Below are 22,223 nucleotides of genomic sequence, written 5' to 3'. Positions count from 1 at the left end.
TAAGTAGCTGAAGCACAGAGGAGCTGATCCCGAATTTTACTGCTGATGGTGAGCAGGAAGAATCTTTGGAATAAAACAAGCATGCGCACACTACCTTGCTTGCCCGCAATCAGGGATGTCGCGGCCGCCGTACACTCACTACAAGAGCCGCACAGCTGCCGTGCGCGCGTCATTATAAGGGCCGCTGTGTGCATGTCAACACAAAGGCCGCCATGCATGCATCACTACAAGAGCTGCGCGCAGCTGAAGTGCGTGCGTCATCATAAGGGCAGCTGTGCGAGTGTGCGCGTGTCATCATAAGGGCCACCACAGATGCTTTCATGTATGGTGGTAAGGGCTGCTGTGGCCGCCGCACGGCCTTGTTGCCACGTGCACGCGAGGCAGCATGCACAAACAGGAGTTAAAAGTTTTAAAGGGCTGGTGGCCACTTTGGAATGCAGAGCCGCCGGCCCACTGGGCATATGCCTGCCTGGGCAGATTACCAATCCGGGCCTGGTGAGTTGTGACAGCTGCATTTAAGCGGCTGCTAATGTGGAAAAGTGCCTCTTCCAATTCCCATTGGCCACCCCTGCAACATAATCTCATATATCACATTTGGACAATTGAGAAGCCCAGGCTCTTGGTGGGCGTTCATATGAGATGTTATTTCACAATATACCATAATATTACAGTATTGCAGTGTATGGTAAATGCGATCAAGTGATCCTAAAAAGATATGAGGAATGCTAAAGTAGTAAGTATTGAAATGGCAAAATCACTGATGTTTGGTCACTTTGCCTCCACCAAAAAAAATGAATAAAAACAGATCAGAAAGTTGTTTTGACCCCAAATTGTAATGGTAAAAATTACAGTTTCATAACACAAAAAACAAGAACTGATACAAATAAAAGAATCATAGCTCATGGAAGTTAAGGATGAAAAATTGAAAGTTCCAACATACGGTATCTGCCAAGCAAACCCCTCATCCAAAGTTTCATTTACCTAAGCAAGGCTGCTTTTGAGATTTCCTGCTTTCTTCAAAAAGCTGGCTATGTGATCTTCAATATAGGAAGTTTTAAAAAAGTGTCTCTTATTTCAGGTAACGTTTCAGAATAATCCGTCATGCGAAATTACACTGTTTTACTTGTATTCTGCAGTTTAATCAATTTTCTCTTCTTCAGACTCTGTCTCTAATTTTTAGTTGCTTTATACAGTACCCTCATAGAGATGGATTCCTTTTTTTATTTCTCTGTAACATATGGATAAAAGCACCTGTAGCAGCATGGAAGACATTATGCAGTAGTAGTTAGCTGTGTGGCTGTGAATCCAGCCCTGAAGTAAATAAAAGTTGCTAGAAACTGAAACTCAATTTGTCTATGACTATCTGATATCTCGCCGTACTGATTACTTCTCACTATTTCTCCCCTTCCTCCCCATAGAATTTCAGTATGCTTAGATAGATATGAGCTTGGTTTTATTCCAGAGTGAATGAGGAATTCAGGATGCACAGGGAGGAGAAGAAGTGGTGAGAAAGTGGAGAAAGAAGGATATTTCTCTGATAAAATATATCATTAAGTTGTTTAAACTTGTGTTCTATACATTTATGTAACATTTGTTGAAACAACAATGTCAATTTATAAGCTGGGAAGAATAAGTGTTTAGAAAAAATATAAGTGGGAAATCTAAGGTGGCGAATGCACAACAAGAGAGTGAAGAGGATTTTATTGCTTTAAATTATACAAAAGTGTATTTTCAGATGGGTTTAAATTTAACACCTTCATAAATTTACTATTTTCCTAAACTGCTGTTATTTTTCCTGATAGGTGGTATAAATGGAGATCCACCATTATGTTCCACATGCAGTGGAAACTGTACTGTAAGTTCGGGCTGCAAGTGTACCACTTCTTTGTCATCTTGCCTTCCTGATCCCCATACATGTCCAATGAACTCCTCTAGCTGCTGCCTCTCAAATCACTCATGGTATCCGGATTTGGCCTGCTGTATAGGTGAGAGATTTATTTATTTTCTAGAAAAATGCATTCTTTTCTTCACTATACGCACTATTTGGGAATAGTATGTTGTGTACCGATATACAGTTGAAACCAGATGTTTACATACACTATATTAAAAAGACACATATACATGTTTTTCTCAATATCTGACATGAAATCAGAATAAACCTTCCCCATTTTAGGTCAATTAGGATTAATTATTATATAATTATTAATATTTGCCAAATGCCAGAATAATGAGAGAGAGAGAGAGAGAGAGAGAGAGAGAGAGAGAGAGAGAATGTTTTAAGGCATTTTTATTACTTGCTGCAAGGTCAAGAGTTTGCATACGCTAAGATTACTATGCCTTTAAACAATTCTGGACTGCCCATATGATGTTATGTTTTAGAAAGCATCTCATAGGTTTTTTGGCAACATCTGAGTTAAGGGACACACATGTGGATGTATTTTTCGGGCTAACATAGTACAACAATATAATTTTTTATTGTACATCATAATTGACTTAGTAAAATGTATGTTTAATATCCACCTCAGCAACTTGGCTGCTGTCACCTGTCTAAAAGTCTGGTTGGTTGGCGACCAATTAATTTGAAGCCATTGCTGATTATCCATTGCAGTTTAGTCATCCCCCTTAGCCTTCCATAAACTGTACATTTACTAGACTTTTTTATTATTGCCTATTGTCTTGCCCCTTGAATTGTAGTTTCCAAGGTATTTCCTGGTTTTATATCCTGCCAAAAACTGACCATCTGATTACACTCAAGTTCCATTATAGCTTCTGCGCATCAGTGACTACTGAGAAGACTGCAACCTGGGGAACCAACCAAAAACCTCCTATTAGCAGTAAAGACTGGGATAATCCCTTAAACACCGCACCTCTTTTTACTATCTGCCATAGGGCAACTACACATGTGTTTGGTTTATGGGGACTTTCTACAATTATTTAGTAACATGCATGTTGCATGTCTGTGTGAGCGGCAGCCAGGGCCATAGTCATGGTCCGCACAAGTGTCTGCTTTAGCATGACCTGGCCACCCGCATCACATACATAGTCTCACTGTCTTACTTGCCTGATTCTCAGAGGCCTCCCTTAAACACAGAGACACTTCTTCACATAGAGGCAGAGTCCAATTTCAACTTTAAACGTAGAACATTACAGCATCAACACCGAGTTCTGCATAGTTCACATCCTTCGCTTTCCCTGTGCTCTTCCCAATGTCCTTCAGCTGGTACCCGGGTCGTACCATCTTGACCACTACTGCAGCGTCCTCCCTGTTCAGCTTCACTACGTTCAGAAGTTCCCTTATCTGTTTTACTCCAGACATGAGGGCATCTGCCCAAGTAGTAAGCTGCCACATTTTAGAGCGACCTGCGTTCCAATGCTGCTGTACTTCTGGCTCCAGGGCCGTGGATGGCTGGGATTTCCACTTCCCAATGTTGCAGAGCCGTCCGCCTTGTACGGGCTCTGTAGCCCTTCTCCCTGTAATAGGGAAAAACCCTCTATCTTAACCACGGTTGGCTCCTCCTGTATAACTATATACACTAGTGTACCCCATAACTCAGTGGCATAACTGAGGTACTGCTCTTTCCATAGCAGCACTAGATGCAGCATGAAAAATACAACAATAAATACACAGTTTAACAACATTAAACTGGGACATGTTTGGGGCACAAGACTGTTTTTATGACCCCCTTACATCTGTAAATGAGGAAGGGTGGGATCCATGCGAGGTAGTATCTTGTTGGCTACAAAGGTCTTTTAAGACTCAGAGCAATCACCCTAGCTAAGGTGAGGTAGGATGTGGTAGAGACTAGCCTCTCAGAGATCAGTGTGGTATGACTGGATGAGGAGTCTACAGTCACTTTGACTCAGCCCTGACTTCTTGGAATCTCCTTTAAAAGTCTAGATCCCTGACCTTCATAGTGACCTCTCTGTAGTTATGTCACTTCCCATAACTTCTTCAGCTGCTGCCCCTGTGTCATCATGGGAAGCACCTCTGACCAGTCTACACATGTAAAAGATCTTTTACAGTATGGGTGTGAGATATACAGGGTGGGCCATTTATATGGATACACCTAAATAAGATGGGAATGGTTGATGATATCAACTTCCTGTTTGTGGCACATTAGTATATGGGAGGGGGAAACTTTTAAAAATGGGTGGTGACCATGGAGGCCATTTTGAAGTCAGACATTTTGGATCCAAATTTATTTTTTTCAATGGGAAGAGGGTCATGTGACACATCAAACTCAATAAGTTTGATGTGTCACATGACCCTCATCCCATTGAAAAAAATAAACTTGGATCCAAAATGTCTGACTTCAAAATGGCCACCATGGTCACTACCCATCTTGAAAAGTTTTCCTCCTCCAATATACTAATGTGCCACAAACAGGAAGTTGATATCACCAACGATTCCCCTTTTTATTTAGGTGTATCCATATAAATGGCCCACCCTGCATACTGTAATTGTATATTTACTTTAATCTGAGATATTCTTGTTTTCCTGACAGAGGAGCCATACTGCACCCCAGCCTGTTTTGCAGATGAAGAGTGCACCTATGTAAATAACTATGCAGCCTGTGTAGCTAATACAACCTACTATCAAAATCTGGGCCTCAGTAAGTTGGTTTAAGAGCTAATTTGTTGCACAACTTACAAAAAAGTTAAAAGATCAGGTAGACATTGATGGGAATGAGTTGACCCTTGTGACATTTCATCTTTGCAGGTGTGTATAATGTGAGCACTATGATAGACTGTAAAGGAGCAAACATGACGGTGTCAGTGGGAAAGAACTTGTTGGAGACCCTACACTATAACCCATCTGCCCTAACTCTGTCCCAGTACAACTGCACAGGGGCTGTGGTGAACACACTGAATGGGCAGCGCGTGTACTCATTTACTGTACAAACAAAGGATGGTCTCTGTGGGAATACAATGACGGTGAGTCAGGAATCATATACACAAGTATATGTTTATATATAAATTTAACTGAAATGCGTGTTTTGGAATGGAATCCTTATCTTTTAAAGTGTGCTATTATCTGGTGAGATACCTGTACAACATTTATTCATCTACAATTGTATCCCAGAGAGGATCATTTTCTGATATATTGATGGCCTATCTATGGAACAGCTAATATGAGATTGGTGATGGTTTGTGTAGATTTCTACTGAGTGGTATGGGTGATGAGTTTCCGACCTCCAACAATAGAATATATCAGTACTGTACAACCCCTTTAATGCCTGAAAAAGATGTCTATAACGTTAAATTATAATGTATTTTATAATATGGGGATTGGACACGATGATCCAGGAGGTGCCCTCCAATTCTAACCCTCTATGATTCTATGTTTCTAGATGAACTTGGGTTTGATGATCATGTTCTTTAAAGAAAAAAAATACTGATGGGATTATGTATAAATACCTTCTGACCTGCAAATTGAAAACTGTAAAAAAGAAGGGTGAAAACCAGCTATGATTATTTGCAGTATGTTTATCACGTCCATTATGTCATTTTTCATTTCATCTCATTGCTAATGACACCTACACATTGCGGCTTTAAGTCTCCTCATCTCGACATGCTTAACATGTTACTCTCCGCAAGGAGATAATATACTTTTTGGATCCCGGTCAGATGCCTCTCACTCAGCCAAATTAGATCTCCACTTCGCACTGACGAGGGGCAGTACCCCGAACACAGTTTCTACAAATTGAGATTCTTGTTTGGCTTTTATCCTAAGTCATGTGAAAAGGCTTGTTAAAGGATTGACATGACTGTTAGGATTGCTACTTCCAATAGGTGGCACTAGAGTTCTAGTCCTCTTTCTCTCTGAAGAGACAATTTGCATATTTCCCAGAGGTGCATTATGGCTTTAAGTCATCTCGACATGCTTAACATGTCACTCTCCGCAAGGTGAAACGATACTTCGTGGATTCCGATTCTAATGACACCTAAGTATTTTAGCTTGTTATTCTGTTAAGGAGTTCTGTAGTAACCATACTTTCAAGTTTTCCCATCTATAGGTGTACGATAATTCTGTATCTACGTCTGCTTCTCTCCTCTTTCTGCTCCTCATTCCTCCTCCACCTCCCCTCTCCATAGATTTCAGTAAGCTGTGTCATATGACATCTCAAAGATCTAGCAGTCTGTCTTGAAGGATTTGAGCTGTTTTCTCAAAGTGGATGACAAGTTCAGAATGGGAGAGGAAAAAGTGTCTTAGAAATAGGCATTGATTCCGATTTTTCAGATCAGATATATTACAAAGTATCTTACATTCGCCTGTTCCATTAAGTTATGTGAAATTTGTTAAAAGTCTGGTTCCCACTTAATATCATTTTTCAAAGAATTAATGTATAAACAAAATTAAACATTACTAAGTAGCCCACTAAATAAAACTGAAATAAGAATTGTCAAAGCACTGGTTACAAACTATGTGGAAATGGGGGTTACTTAAGTTGCAAAAATAGCTATTCAGTACAATGGTCAGGCCATCTCTTCTAAGAGGGAACCTGTCACCTGATTCATGCTAACCAAACCATAGCAAGAGACATGTCAATCACCTATGGGAAAAGCTGGCCAAGGTGGCGCTGGACCACTCTCATCTCCAGCTATGGTCCTCAGCTGGCTTTTTACCCTATATTTTCTCTGAAATTCAAAAGCATTTCAAATAAAAATATACATAGATGCAATCATATAGCCAAGCTCTGATATTTGCTGCATGTGATATGGTACAGCATGAATCACATCAAACAGGATAGCTTTAAATAAGTTAGCACTGTGAGGCAATGAGGCGAACCATATAGGAGGGCCAGTTTGTGTCCTCCAGGATGTGTATAGAGACATATTAAACCCGCTGGAGAGCATTTTGATTACAGCGAAACGTCTGTGATTACAAGGCAGAGTAAAAATGAGTGTGAATTTAGTCAAAGCAGTTAACCAAGTCAGATTTTAGGAAAACCCAACATGGGCTTTTATTTTTAGAGGGATTTGCAGGATTGGTAGTGTTATGGAAATTTGGTTTGGATAAATCTATCCCTGTGTGTGCTGCGGCCGTTCCCAATAAGACTGAGTATTTTGAGCGCTCATCAACAATGGACTGTACACCATTGTGTCAGAAAAACATTCCATCAATACTGATGATTTATTGTTGTACATACATAGTTTTATAATTGCATATAGAAAGGAGTGGTTAGGGGTGGTTAGTTAATTACCATATTGTCTAGCTCCTCTGTTATTGGTTATCTAAATATATATATATGGAATATTGTGATTAATGCACATATGAATGCTGATTAAGCAACTAAAATGTAGCTCTCTGCATCTAGGACAAAGTTGAGACATCTGATCAGCACTTAATACATCTGGCACTGTTCCGCTTTTCGGGTATCTGGAAAGCACAGAGGAACCATCTGGCCTAGCTCATGTGGTCAAATTGAGCAATTGATTATAAACTAGCTGTGGATATATGAGTATATATGATTATAGAGGAGTATACATGCAAGTGAGATCTACATGATATATATTTCTATGACAAGCCCCCCTTAGATATCACTTGCCCTAATCCTAGCCTCCTGTCCCAAAGTGCTGCAGCTCTTTTGTGCTGCCGGTGAACTGACGCAAGCCTAGCGCCTACGCCCCACTTTGTACAGACTTTTTGCAAATGGGCGGTCAGGAGATCTGTCCCTAATGGGGGCTCGTTGGAATCAGTCTTTTAGTCAATAGCATGTGTAGTGTATTCTTTATCAGGTTGGTAATCTATTCGGTCAGGCAGGGCATCCACAACATCATTATGGCTTAGGTGTCATCCTCTGGTAGGGGAGCTTTCTTGTAATGCGATGAGTGGATCCAAGTGGTTCTTTCCTCCAGCTTCACAGAGGTTGGTGTCATCAGCGGCACTTGGAAAGGACCATCAAATCTGGGATTGCGTGGTGTTCTCCTTATAAACACCTAGTCTCCTGGCTTCAAGGAGTGCGTACCGGACACTGAATCTGGATCTGGCAATGAAGAAAAAAACTTGAGAATGGATGTTAGCAAGTTTCTTGGTGAATTTAATTACATAAGCAGACAAAGTATCATATTGCATAGTCAGCTGCTGAGGGAAAGGATACCCCTAACCTGGGACTAGACCCAAACAAAATTTCATATGGTGTCAGCTTTTCTGGGCCTCTGGAAGTGTGCCTCAGGGTATGTGCACACGTCAGGATTTCTTGCAGAAATTTCCTGAAGAAAAACGGAAATTTTCTGCAAGAAATCCGCATTTTTTTTTGCGTTTTTTTTCCCGTTTTTTCGCGTTTTTTTAGCATTTTGCAAGTGAAATTAGCTTGCAGAATGCTAAAGTTTTCCAAGCGATCTGTAGCATCGCTTGGAAAACTGACTGACAGGTTGGTCACACTTGTCAAACATAGTGTTTAATAAAAAAATTAAAAAAATTGTTATACTCACCTGCAGACAGCCGATCTCCTCAGCGGCGTCCGATCCTATAGATGGTGTGTGCGAGCGGTCACATGAGCGGTCACGCGACCAATCACAAGACCGCGACGTCATCGCAGGTCCTTCACACACACCATCTATAGGAACGGAAGCGGCAGCATGCACCACTGAGAGGCGGGAAGACTCCGAGGCCATCGAAGGTGAGTATATCACTATTTTTTATTTTAATTCTTTTTTTTACCAATTATACGGTGCCCAGTCCGTGGAGGAGAGTCTCCTCTCCTCCACCCTGGGTACCAACCGCACATGATCTGCTTACTTCCCGCATGGTGGGCATAGCCACATGCGGAAAGTAAGTAGATCAATGCATTCCTAGGTGTGCGGAATCCCCGCAATTCCGCAAATTTAATGAACATGTTGCTTTTTTTTCCGCTATGCAATTTTTTCGCGGAAAAAAATGCAACATTTGCACAAGAAATGCGAAATACACTGTAAATAATAGGAGGCATATGTAAGCATTTTTTTTTTGCGTTTTTATCACATTTTTATAGCGAAAAAACGCGAAAAAAACGCTAAAAATACTGAACGTGTGCACATGGCCTTACACTAAGTAGTGTGATTGTGAGTGTCTCCTGCCATGGTTTGAAGGTCTCTTGGGCAACTTTCAATATCCTGTTCTTAAGTGTCCCATTCAGTCTTTCCACTTTCTCGCTACTCTGGGGATTGTAGGGAGTGTGTAGGCCTAAGTCTGACCCTACTGCTGACTAGATATCTCGTGTGAGATTTGCTGTGAATGCGGGTCCCTGGTCACTCTCTATCACTTCTTGGACCCCATATCTGCTTATCTCATCTCTGAGAGTAGCTTCTTTGCAGTAGTCTTTGCTGACTGGTTCCCCACTGGGAAAGCTTCTGGCCATCCTGAGAACACGTCCACGACCACTGTTATGATCCTAGTGGCAAGGATCGCAGGACGGACTAGCTAAGTAACTGAACAGACGACTAGCTCTGGGGAGGTGGTAACTAGATTGACCGCAACCTGATCCTATCCGCAAACAACTATAAGTAGCCGTGGAACGTTACCTGAAAATCCTAGACGTCTCGTCACGGCCTGAGAAACTGACTATTCCTGGAGGGAAAGAAAGTCCTCTCTTGCCTCAGTGGAATGACCCCAAAGATATAGAATAGCCCCCCACAAATATTAACGGTGAGTTAAGGGGAAAGCACAAACACAGAGATGAAATCAGATTTAGCAAATGAGGCCCGCTAATACTAGATAGCAGAAAATAGGAAGGAAACTGTGCGGTCAATAAAAAACCCTATTCAAAATATCCACGCAGAGATTGCTCGAGCCCCCGCACCAACTAACGGCGCGGGGGAAGCAACTCCGTACCCCAGAGCTTACAGCAACAAGAAATCACATATTAGCAAGCTGGACTAGACTCATCTTACACAGAAATCATATTGCCGGCAGATGAGCAAAAAATATTCAAACAGAACTTAGCTTATCCTGAAGAGGCAGAAAACGAGATAATCAGGAATAATCAGAATAGCACTGAATACATTGACAGCCGGCAACAAGTGGAAGTGAAGCAGAGCTAAATAGGAACCTCCCTGGTGAATAACGAGGCAGCTGATCCAGCCAGACCCGCAGGATAATAAACGAAAACCACCAGGGGGAGCCAAAAAAACAAAGTCACACAATACCATCTGTGACCACAAGAGGGAGCCTGAAAACGGAGTTCACAACAGTACCCCCCCCTTGAGGAGGGGTCACCGAACCCTCATCAAAACCCCCAGGGCGATCAGGGTGAGCCACATGGAAGGCACGAACCAAATCGGCCGCATGAACATCAGAGGCGACAACCCAGGAATTATTCTCCTGACCATAGCCTTTCCACTTAACCAAATACTGAAGCCTCCGTCTAGAAATACGAGAATCCAAGATCTTCTCCACCACGTATTCCAATTCTCCCTCAACCAGCACAGGGGCAGGAGGCTCAACCGAAGGAACCACAGGCACCACATACCTCCGCAACAACGACCGATGGAACACATTATGAATGCCGGGAGGTCCAAACGAAATGACACAGGGTTAAGGACTTCCAAAATCTTATAAAGACCGATAAACCGAGGCTTAAACTTAGGAGAGGAGACCTTCATAGGAAAAAAGCAAGAAGACAACCACACCAAGTCCCCAACGCGAAGTCAGGGACCCAGTCGTCCTGATCAGCAGAAACAAAACATCTTAAATAGGTTTCCAAAGTCTGATTAGTGCGCTCGGTTTGGCCATTCATCTGAGGATGGAAGGCCGATGAAAAAGACAAATTAATGCCCATCTTAGCACAAAGGTCCGCCAAAATCTAGACACAAACTGGGATCCTCTGTCGGAAACAATATTTTCAGGGATCCCGTGCAAACGAACCACATTTTGAAAAAACAGAGGAACCAACTCGGAGGAGGAAGGCAACTTAGGCAAGGGCACCAAATGGACCATCACACACCACCCAAATGACAGACATTCTCTGAGAGACAGGGAGATCTGAAATAAAATCCATGGAAATGTGCGTCCAAGGCCTCTTCGGGACAGGCAAAGGTAACAACAAGCCACTGGCACGAGAACAACAAGGCTTAGCCCGAGCACAAATTCCACAAGACTGCACAAAGGAACGCACATCCCGTGACAAGGAAGGCCACCAGAAGGACCTAGCCACCAAATCTCTGGTACCAAAAATCCCAGGATGGCCTGCCAACACCGAAGAATGAACCTCGGAAATAACTCTGCTGGTCCATCTATCCGGGACAAACAGTCTCTCCGGTGGACAACGGTCAGGTCTATCCGCCTGAAACTCCTGCAGCACTCGTCGCAAATCTGGGGAGATGGCAGACAAAATCACCCCTTCTCTGAGGATACCAGCTGGCTCTGAATCACCAGGAGAGTCAGGCACAAAACTCCTAGAAAGAGCATCAGCCTTCACATTCTTCGAACCAGGCAGGTATGAGACCACGAAATCAAAACGAGAGAAAAACAATGACCAACGAGCCTGTCTAGGATTCAGCCGCTTGGCCGACTCGAGATAAATCAAATTCTTGTGATCAGTCAAGACCACCACACGATGCTTAGCTCCCTCGAGCCAATGTCGCCACTCCTCAAATGCCCACTTCATAGCCAACAACTCCCGATTACCAACATCATAATTCCGCTCGGCAGGCGAAAACTTTCTTGAAAAGAAAGCACATGGCTTCATCACAGAGCCATCAGAGCTTCTCTGCGACAAAACAGCCCCCGCTCCATTCTCAGAAGCATCAACCTCGACCTGGAAAGGAAGGGAGACGTCTGGCTGACATAAGACCGGTGCCGAAGAAAACCGGCGCTTCAGCTCCCGAAAGGCCTCCACAGCCGCAGGAGACCAATTAGTAACATCAGAACCCTTCTTGGTCAAATCCGTCAATGGCTTAACAACACCAGAAAAATTAGCGATGAAGCGACGGTAAAAATTAGCAAAACCCAAGAACTTCTGAAGACTCTTAACAGATGTAGGCTGAGTCCAGTCATGAATAGCCTGAACCTTGACTGGGTCCATCTCAATAGCAGAAGGAGAAAAAATGAAACCCAAAAAAGAAACCTTCTGGACTCCAAAAAGACATTTTGAGCCCTTCACAAATAAAGCATTGGCACGCAGGACCTGAAACACCATCCTGACCTGCTTAACATGGGACTCCCAATCATCCAAAAAAACCAGAATATCATCCAGATACACAATCATAAATTTATCCAGATATTCACGGAAGATGTCGTGCATAAAGGACTGAAAGACAGAAGGAGCGTTAGAAAGTCCAAAAGGCATCACCAAGTACTCAAAATGGCCTTCGGGCGTATTAAATGCAGTTTTCCATTCATCACCCTGCTTAATACGCACAAGGTTATACGCACCACGAAGATCTATCTTGGTGAACCAACTAGACCCCCTAATGCGAGCAAACAGATCAGATAACAATGGCAAAGGATACTGAAATTTGACCGTGATTTTGTTTAGAAGGCGATAATCAACACAAGGTCTCAGGGAACCATCCTTCCTAGCCACAAAAAAGAACCCCGCACCAAGAGGGGAGGAGGAGGGGCGAATAAGTCCTTTCTCCAAAGACTCCTTTATATAACTCCGCATAGCAGCATGCTCCGGCACTGACAAATTGAAAAGTCGTCCCTTAGGAAACTTACTAACAGGAATCAAATTTATAGCACAATCACAATCCCTATGAGGAGGTAGAGAACTGAGTTTGGGCTCATCAAATACATCCTGGTAATCCGACAAAAACGCAGGGACCTCAGAAGGAGTGGATGAAGCAATAGACACCACAGGAGCGTCGCCATGAATTCCCTGACAACCCCAACTTGACACAGACATTGCTTTCCAATCCAGGACTGGATTATGAGTCTGCAACCATGGCAGGCCCAACACGACCACATCATGCAAATTATGCAATACAAGAAAGCGAATCACCTCCTGATGAACAGGAGTCATGCACATGGTCACTTGTGTCCAGTACTGAGGTTTATTCGTAGCCAATGGTGTAGCATCAATTCCCCTTAGTGGAATAGGGAATTTTAAAGGCTCCAAAACAAAACCACAGCGCCTGGCAAATGACAAATCCATCAGACTCAGGGCAGCACCTGAATCCACAAAAGCCATAACCGGGTAAGATGACAGGGAACAAATCAGGGTAACAGACAAAATAAACTTAGGCTGTAAAGTACCGATGGTGACAGATTTATCAATCTTTCTTGTGCGCTTAGAGCATGCTGAGATAACATGAGCTGAGTCACCACAGTAAAAGCACAACCCATTTTGCCGTCTATAATTTTGCCGTTCACTTCTGGTCAGAATTCTATCACATTGCATAGACTCAGGTGTCTGTTCAGCAGACACCGCCAAATGATGTGCAGGTTTGCGCTCCCGCAAACGCCGGTCAATCTGAATGGCCAGAGTCATTGACTCATTCAGACCTGCAGGCGTAGGGAACCCCACCATGACATTCTTAATGGCTTCAGAAAGACCTTTTCTGAAATTTGCAGCCAGGGCACACTCATTCCATTGAGTAAGCACCGACCATTTCCGAAATTTCTGGCAGTACACCTCTGCATCATCTTGCCCCTGAGAGAGGGCCAACAACGCTTTTTCAGCCTGGTTCTCAAGATTAGGTTCCTCATAGAGCAATCCAAGGGCCAGAAAAAACGCATCCACACTGAGCAATGCAGGATCCCCTGGAGCCAATGCGAAAGCCCAATCTTGAGGATCGCCACGCAAGAAAGAAATAATAATCTTAACTTGCTGAACAGAATCCCCAGAGGAACGAGGTTTCAAAGAAAGAAACAATTTGCAATTGTTCTTAAAATTCAGAAACCTAGATCTATCTCCAGAAAACAACTCCGGAATAGGTATTCTAGGCTCTGACATAGGACTGTGCACAACAAAATCCTGAATACTTTGTACCCTTGCAGCAAGATGATCTACACTGGAGGCTAAACTCTGGATATCCATATCAGCAGCTGAACTCAGAGCCACACCAAGATTAAGAGGAGGAGAGAAGCCAGACACACAGCAGCTAGACACACGGCAGCAAAAAAAAATAAAAAATTTCTCCAAGCTTCTTTTCTCCTGCTTCTGCCATGCAATTAACACTTTACTGGCCGGCTGTACTGTTATGAGCCTAGTGGCAAGGATCGCAGGACGGACTAGCTAAGTAACTGAACAGACGACTAGCTCTGTGGAGGTGGTAACTAGATTGACCGCAACCTGATCCTATCCGCAAACAACTATAAGTAGCCGTGGAACGTTACCTGAAAATCCTAGACGTCTCGTCACGGCCTGAGAAACTGACTATTCCTGGAGGGAAAGAAAGTCCTCTCTTGCCTCAGTGGAATGACCCCAAAGATATAGAATAGCCCCCCACAAATATTAACGGTGAGTTAAGGGGAAAGCACAAACACAGAGATGAAATCAGATTTAGCAAATGAGGCCCGCTAATACTAGATAGCAGAAAACAGGAAGGAAACTGTGCGGTCAATAAAAAACCCTATTCAAAATATCCACGCAGAGATTGCTCGAGCCCCCGCACCAACTAACGGCGCGGGGGAAGCAACTCCGTACCCCAGAGCTTACAGCAACAAGAAATCACATATTAGCAAGCTGGACTAGACTCATCTTACACAGAAATCATATTGCCGGCAGATGGGCAAAAAATATTCAAACAGAACTTAGCTTATCCTGAAGAGGCAGAAAACGAGATAATCAGGAGTAATCAGAATAGCACTGAATACATTGACAGCCGGCAACAAGTGGAAGTGAAGCAGAGCTAAATAGGAACCTCCCTGGTGAATAACGAGGCAGCTGATCCAGCCAGACCCGCAGGATAATAAACCAAACCACCAGGGGGAGCCAAAAAACCAAAGTCACACAATACCATCTGTGACCACAAGAGGGAGCCTGAAAACGGAGTTCACAACAGACCACAAAGGCATATTCGAATCCTCCACTTGGCGACATTTGGATGTGGTCTATCTGGACCCTCTGGAAGGGGTACAGTGGTCTGGCAAGATGATGTGTGGGAACTTTCTCCATTCTTCCAGGGTTGCATTTGGCGCAGGTCAAACAGCTGCTAGTGAACTTGGCTGTTAGGGTGGAGATCCCTGGAGCGAACCAGTAAGAGCCAATCAGATAATTCATCTGTGTCTTTGATCTGTGTGTGGGCCCATGTGCCCACGGGACCACCATAGGGTACATGGTTCGGGGTAAACAGGGTTTGTAGTCCATTGCGTATACCCTTCCCTCTTCATGTGTTGCTCCCTTCCTCCTCCAACATTCCTTCTTGTCCTTTGGGGCTTGCTCTTGCAGCTTTTTGAGCAGATCCCAGGGCGTCATCTGGTCAGGTTTCTTGTCTTCAGTCGTCATGTAGTAGCCGTCCGGCTCTACAACCTCTCCCACTTCTCCATATTGTCTTCCTTTGACTGCCATATCCACCATGTTGTTGCCTCGTGCCTCTACTGTGTTTAGTTTTCCATGCGCTTTGACTTTTAGTACTGCCACTACTTTTGGAAGTTGAAGTGCATTCAGCAGGTCCTTAATGGCTCCATGATGCTTCACGGTTGTTCCGCTTGCTGTGATGAAGCCCCTTGCAGCCCAGATGGGTCCAAAGTCGTGTGCTATGCCATGCGAGTACCTCGAATCAGTATACATTTTCGCAGTCTTGTCTTCTGCCATCTGGTAGGCCTTCGTCAGCACTATCAGTTCTGCTTCCTGGGCTGACAGACTAGGCAGCAGACTTGTGGACCACAGGATCTCTTGATTGCTGGTCACTGCACATCCCAATGGGAATCTTCCTTCATCATCTGCAAATCTGGAGCCATCCACATAGAGGATCAACTCTGGTTTGGTCAGTGGCTCTTCTGCCACCTTGGGTAGTCCTGCTGTTTCCTGATGCTGAAGCAATCATGGTCACCTGTCCAGAGCAAATCCAGATCCCTACGGAAGGTATCATGCAGATTTTGATCAGAATTTTGATCTGAGGATCCATATCTGTATCCCCCCTTGGGAGGGATACACAGTAGTGGGGCGAATCCCTCCCTCCACTCCAGTTTTCTGGGCGTGTCCCTATGTCCACGATTCTCACTTAAACTTTCAGTTTTACTGTGGGAGTGTCAATTTTTGTTTTGCAAACTGCAGAGATTGAGGGTCTGTGCAACCCAAGCCTATGTGAAGTTAGCACTAGGGTTGAGCGAAACGGGAAATTTTCAGAAGTCGCCGACTTTTGGCAAAGTCGGGTTTCATGAAACCCGACCCCTGTGTGGGGTCGGCCATGAAGTCGGCGATCTTCTGAATCTGGAATCGGAATTCCGATACCGATTCCCGATATGTTTAAGATATCGGGAATTGGTATCGGAATTCAGATTTAAGTGTAAAATAAAGAATTAAAATAAAAAATATCGCTATACTTACCCTCTGACGGGCCCTGGTACTAACCGGGAACCTTCCTTCCTTAGAATCAGCCTTCCAGGACCCTGCGGTGACGTCACGGTGACGTCGCGGCTTGTGATTGGTCGCGCGGCCGCCCATGTGACCGCTCGCGCGACCAATCACAAGCCGCGACGTCACCGTGACGTCACCGAAGGTCCTGGAAGGGCTGATTCTTAGGAAGGAAGGCTGCCGGAATGAAGCCGAGGGTGAGTATATTCCTATTAGTTATATACTCACCCTCGGACACGCCCTGCTTCTTTCCGGCAGCCTTCCTTCCTAAGAATCAGCCCTTCCAGGACCTTCGGTGACGTCACGGTGACGTCGCGGCTTGTGATTGGTCGCGCGAGCGGTCACATGGGCGGCCGCGCGACCAATCACAAGCTGCGACGTCACCGTGACGTCACCGCAGGGTCCTGGAAGGCTGATTCTAAGGAAGGAAGGTTAGTACCAGGGCCCGTCAGAGCGTAAGTATAGCGATATTTTTTATTTTAATTCTTTATTTTACACTTAAATATGGATCCCAGGGCCTGAAGGAGAGTTTCCGCTCCTTCAGACCCTGGGAACCATTGGAAACCCAATGCATTGCATTGGGTTTCGAGTTTCGGCCGACCCCGACCCCGACTTTTTTATAGGATCGGCCGATTTCACTCGACCCGACTTTTGAAAAAGTCGGGTTTCGTGAAACCCGACCCGATCCTATAAAAGTAAAGGTCGCTCAACCCTAGTTAGCACAGAGCCAGGGACTGGCTGCTGCTGATGCACCCAAGAGATACGGCGGTGCAATTGGTTTGGATACGGACTGTTTTGAGGACCCAGTTGTGAACTGGAGGATATCATTTACTTGTTTTTGTGAGTTTTCTTTAATAAAGACGTTTTATGTTGAGCTTTCTGAGGTCCTTGCCTATATGTCGCACTGTGTGAACACCACTGCATTACATATGGTGGAAAATGCGGACATTGTGAATTGAGGCGTACTCCAAAACAAGTTGCATGTCCATAATTAAGCTCGAGACACTACAGTCCAGACTGGCCAATAAAATGGAGGAGCTGCAAAAGAACTATGGGCAACTGAAATGTGAGATTCTTGCCCTATTGGGGGTTAGAGGGTTGACACGTATGTATCGGCACAGCGTGTGTTTCAGTGGTCCTTTGTGGAGGCCCGACCAGCCAGATCTCAGGCATAAGAATTGCTACAGTATTAGGCGTTTGCAGTGCCAAGGGCCTGGACATATGTCTGCCAGCTGTCCCCTGACAGCTGATCCCATGTACTCTGGGTTTACTCTCCGTTTATCAAAGGATGCCCAGGATGTCTTCGCCGTGGATGAGTTCTCTCCTGCAGATGACCCCACCTGTCCCAGGTGCATGTCAATGGACACCAGGCTGATGCTCTCCTGGATTCAGGGAGCCTAGTGAAATTTGTGCATAGGTCATTGATCTCAGGGTTAGAATCCTCTGGGAAAAAAAGTTGATGTCATATGCATTCATGGTGAACTCTGTGTGTATGGAGAGTCCGCCAGGGCTGTGGGGTACTCAGGCCGGGTCCGACAGCTCTTAAGGGGGTGGTCACGACAACAGTGACCCGGTTGGTGGCCCTGGGCATCCAATAAAAGTCAATTAAAGGGGGAATAAAGTTTATAAGGGATTAGTTTGTGATGCCACCCGTGGTGCTCGGCAATAGGGAAATAGCTGACGCTGCCGTTCAGGTCCACTGGGGCAGATGGTGACACAGCAGAGTTTTTATGGCTCTCCATGTGTAGAGCTGGGCACCAGGGCAATTCTAGTGTTAAAGCTGTTGGTAATGGTTGTAGTGCAGGGTGGATGGTGTAGTAAATAACTCTGAGGACACAGTAGGGTACAGTTTCCACACTTTACTCACAGTTCTTATATGCAGTCTCCAACCGGGTGCTGTGTCCTCCAGGTCTGTGGTCCAGCCAGCTCTCAGGTAATTTGGGGTTCACTTTCCTGAGACTTCTTTTCTTATGTTCCTCCCCTGGCCATTTATCTGCGCTGGCTCTCGCCCTCCTGCCCTGTACCGCACATGCAGTGTCCCAAGCCAGCAGCCTTGGATTCTGTTGGGCGGCGTCCTCCTGGCCCCCTTGATCCTATGTGGCTGCCTGTTCAGCGAATGTGTGTGGATGTGGCTGTGGCACATACAGATACCACAGCCTCAGGCTTGCTAGTTGAGTCTTGTAGTTCCTCCACTAGTCTGGGGGCCGATTCCCTCACTGCGACCTGGTCCTTCCACCCAACTATGGTCAGCATGGATTTGGGCGTCCAGGGTGGAATCCTCACTTCCCTGGCCCTTAGGACCCCTTCCTTCCTCTCAGGAGCTTCTCTCAGACACTTCATCTCACTCCTCTCTCCTCTCTTTGACTGACTAACTCCTCCCTCTTGTTTCCATGACAACTCCTCACAACTGACACTCTCCCAACCCACACCTTGTACCTTGTCCCTCCCTGGCCTGGAAAGGTCCAGTGTTGGGTGCTAGTGTGGGTCTCGAGTAGTGCCCCCTCTGTACCCAAGAGTGGAGCACCACACCTGTGGCCGAGATGCAGTACCTCTGTGGCGACTGGACCCTCAGGTTTGCCACAAGTATTTGACAGCAGAGGTTCCATTTTTTACTCCATGTGGAGAGGTTAAACATGTGGTGGGAGTGGTGAAGACCCTTACTTACGGGGCTGTTCTGGTCACTGTTGAGAATGAAATTAACCCTCCCGAGGTAAATATGTTTCTGGGCACAGAGCCCAAAGACCTGAGAAAGGGATTCCTGTTGTAGGGGTCACCCACATGGGGAAAGAGTGTGAACCCGATAGGTTTCTCCTAGAGGTGTTGGCAGGAGAGGTCAAGGAGACTACAACCATTTCAGAGTTTTGGGACAGCTCAGCTCCAGGATCCCACTCTGACCTTGGCACGGGAAAGGGTGATAGAAGTAAATGGGGTGGCTGAAAAACAGGGTGTGGAAGCATTTTTTCTGCGCATGGCGGTCATCCAGGAGTTACTTTATAAAGTTGACAAAATCCATGACAAAGTAGTGGAGCAGCTGGTAGTGCCCCAATTCTACCATCGGGCGGTGCTCAAAATGGCTCACACATATGCTGGGTGGGCACATAGGGGTTAAAAACACACAAGAACATATTTTACAATGGTTCTTCTTGCCAGGGATTTATGCTAAGGTGCAGGGCTTTTGTGAGATGTGTCCAGAGGGTCAACTCACCATACTCACCTCAAACTTCCAGAGTCCATTGGTTCCTCTACCTATTAAAGAGGTACAGCCCGTCGCCACCAACATACTGTTGTGCTCAAAAATTTGCATGCCCAACATAATTCTTGCTTTCTTTACCTTTTTTCACAGAATATGAATGCTAACACCAAAATTTTTTCTCCACTCATGGTTAGTGGTTGGATGAAGCCATTTCTTGTCAAACTACTGTGTTTTCTCTTTTTAAATCATAATGACAATCCAAAACATCCAAATGATCAAAAGATCACATACCCCATTTCTTAAAACCGTGTATTGCCCCTCTAACATCATTGACAGCTTGAAGTCTTTTGTGGTAGTTGTGGATGACGTTTTTTATTTTCTCAGATGGTAAATCTGCCCACTCTTCTTGGCAAAAAGCCTCCAGTTCCTGGGCTGTTTAGCGTGAAGTGCACGCTTGAGATCTCCCCAGAGTGGCTCAATGATATTGAGGTCAGGAGACTGAGATGGCCACTCCAGATCCTTCACTTTGTTCTGCTGTAGCCAAAGACAGGTAGACTTGGTCTTGTGTTTTGGATCATTGTCATATTGGAATGTCCAAGTACGTCCCATGTGCAGCTTCCAGGCTGATGATTGCAAATTTGCCTCCAGTATTTTCTGTTAATGTTCTGCATTCACCTTTCCTTCAACTTTGACCAAGTTTCTTGTGCCTTTGTAGCTCACACATCCCCAAAACATCAGTGATCCACCTCTGTACTTTACAGTAGGAATGGTGTTCCTTTCATCATAGGCCTTGTTGACCTCTCTTCAAATGTAACGTCTATGTTAGTGGCCAAAAAGTTCAATTTTCGTCTCATCACTCCAAATTACCTTGTTCCAGAAGTTTTGAGGCTGGTCTCTGTGCTGTTTTGCGTATTGTAGGCAAGATACTTTGTGGCATTTGCGCAGTAATGGCCTTCTTCTGGCGACTCGACCATGTAGCCCATTTTTCTTCAAGTGCCTCCTTATTGTGCATCTTCAAATAGCCACACCCCTAGTTTTCAGAGAGTCCAGTATTTCAGCTGATGTTATTTGTGGGTTTTTCTTTTCATCCCGAACAATTTTTCTGGCAGTTGTGGATGAAATTTTTTTAGTCTACCTGGTCTACCGTGGTTTTGTTTTTACAGAGCCTTTTCTTTTCCATTTGTTCATCACAGTCTGAACGCTACTGACTGGCATTATCAATTCCTTGGATATCTTTTTGTATCGCTTTCCTGTTTTATACAGTTCAACTACCTTTTCCCATAGATCCGTTGACAATTCTTTTGCTTTCCCCATGACTCACAATCCAGAAAGATCAGTGGTTGGATGCAAGAGTCTGTCTGGATCCCAGAAACTCACTCAGCTTTTATGAAATTGTTTGGAGGTAACAGATCCCCTCAGTTGCGCCCTCTCCTTCTCAGTGTGGTCCCCCGTGCGTCCAATAAATATATGTTGCATACTTTATTGTAAAATGTCTGTGTGTTGTCATGTGTAATACTATGTACCATTTAATGTTATCCCCTTGTGTATTACACTGCACTGTGTTCGTATGGTGTAATTTGGAGAGTTGCCCTTCAAGTATCTATGTGTTGCACTAAGTTAGGGACAGTTGATAGTTAAATTGTGGGCTGGGTCAGCAGCAGGAAAGGTGGAAGGAAGCTGCTGTCCCCAGTCAGAAGCTTGGGTACGTTAGCCCTGAGCAGATGTATAGTAACAGCCGGGGCACTGCCAGACTCCCAGATGGGGAGAGATCTGTTGTCCCAGGCTCAAGGAGACTCAGAGGAGCCATAAAGGACACAAGATGACTCAAGAGGGGTCCCATAGACAAAAAAGGACTAACGTTCGCAACATGGGCCCCAGGACTCTGGAAGGGCCCCCCGCTGAAGGAGTTTTAAGCTCCCAGATCCCAGCGAGTGGACTACTGTGAACCTTCGGCTGCTGTGGGTGCGATTGTAGAGAGTGTCAGGAAAAGAGCAGGAATCCAGTGTTGTACTCTTTTCTTTCTATTCCATCCCTGTTCATTAAAAAGTTATTTCCATTTGGACAACAGTTGCTTTCTTGGACTCTAATTCACTTGGACCACCATAGCCAGAGAGAGAAAAAGGTAAACTGTGGGAAAAGCTGTGTCAGTCCTGTCTATTTATGTACAAGGGGTCGGGGGTGCTCGCTGACCGTTTGCTCAGTGGACTCTGTCTGTGGACTGTGACTTTAAGTATCTCAGCCATAACTACTCCCCAGTCCGCCTTGTTACACCCATTGATTACAAGCAAACAGGTCACAGGTGAGAATGTTATCTTTGGTAGCCATTCAAACCCATTTGTGTCAACTTCTGTGCATGTCATCAGACCAAAATCAACAGGGTATGAATACTTTTCATCAGGATCATTTGGATGTTTTGGGTTGTCATTTTGATTTAAAAAGAGAAAACATAGTAGGTTGACAATGAATGGCTTCACCCAACCACTAACCATGAGTGGAGAAAAAGTTTTGTGTTATCATTCATATTCTCTGAAAAAAGGCCAAGAAAGCAAAAATTCTGCCGGGGTATGTAAACTTTTGAGCACAACTGT

At 44.7% G+C, this 22,223-nt stretch overlaps 1 protein-coding gene across 1 annotated transcript in view; it reads left to right on the top strand.

Annotated features, from left to right (window-relative positions):
- Positions 1-22,223, top strand: part of LOC143815766 (uromodulin-like) — a 76,424-nt gene that overhangs the window by 32,570 nt on the left and 21,631 nt on the right. Inside the window, exons 3-5 of the mRNA XM_077295358.1 lie at positions 1,803-1,985; positions 4,506-4,613; positions 4,721-4,935. Coding sequence (XP_077151473.1) covers positions 1,803-1,985; positions 4,506-4,613; positions 4,721-4,935 — 506 coding nt within the window. The remainder of the gene's footprint in view (positions 1-1,802; positions 1,986-4,505; positions 4,614-4,720; positions 4,936-22,223) is intronic.

This window comes from Ranitomeya variabilis, chromosome 3, assembly GCF_051348905.1.
Source record: "Ranitomeya variabilis isolate aRanVar5 chromosome 3, aRanVar5.hap1, whole genome shotgun sequence".
NCBI classification, from domain to species: domain Eukaryota; kingdom Metazoa; phylum Chordata; class Amphibia; order Anura; family Dendrobatidae; genus Ranitomeya; species Ranitomeya variabilis.
This window is presented reverse-complemented; position numbering and strand designations above follow the sequence as displayed.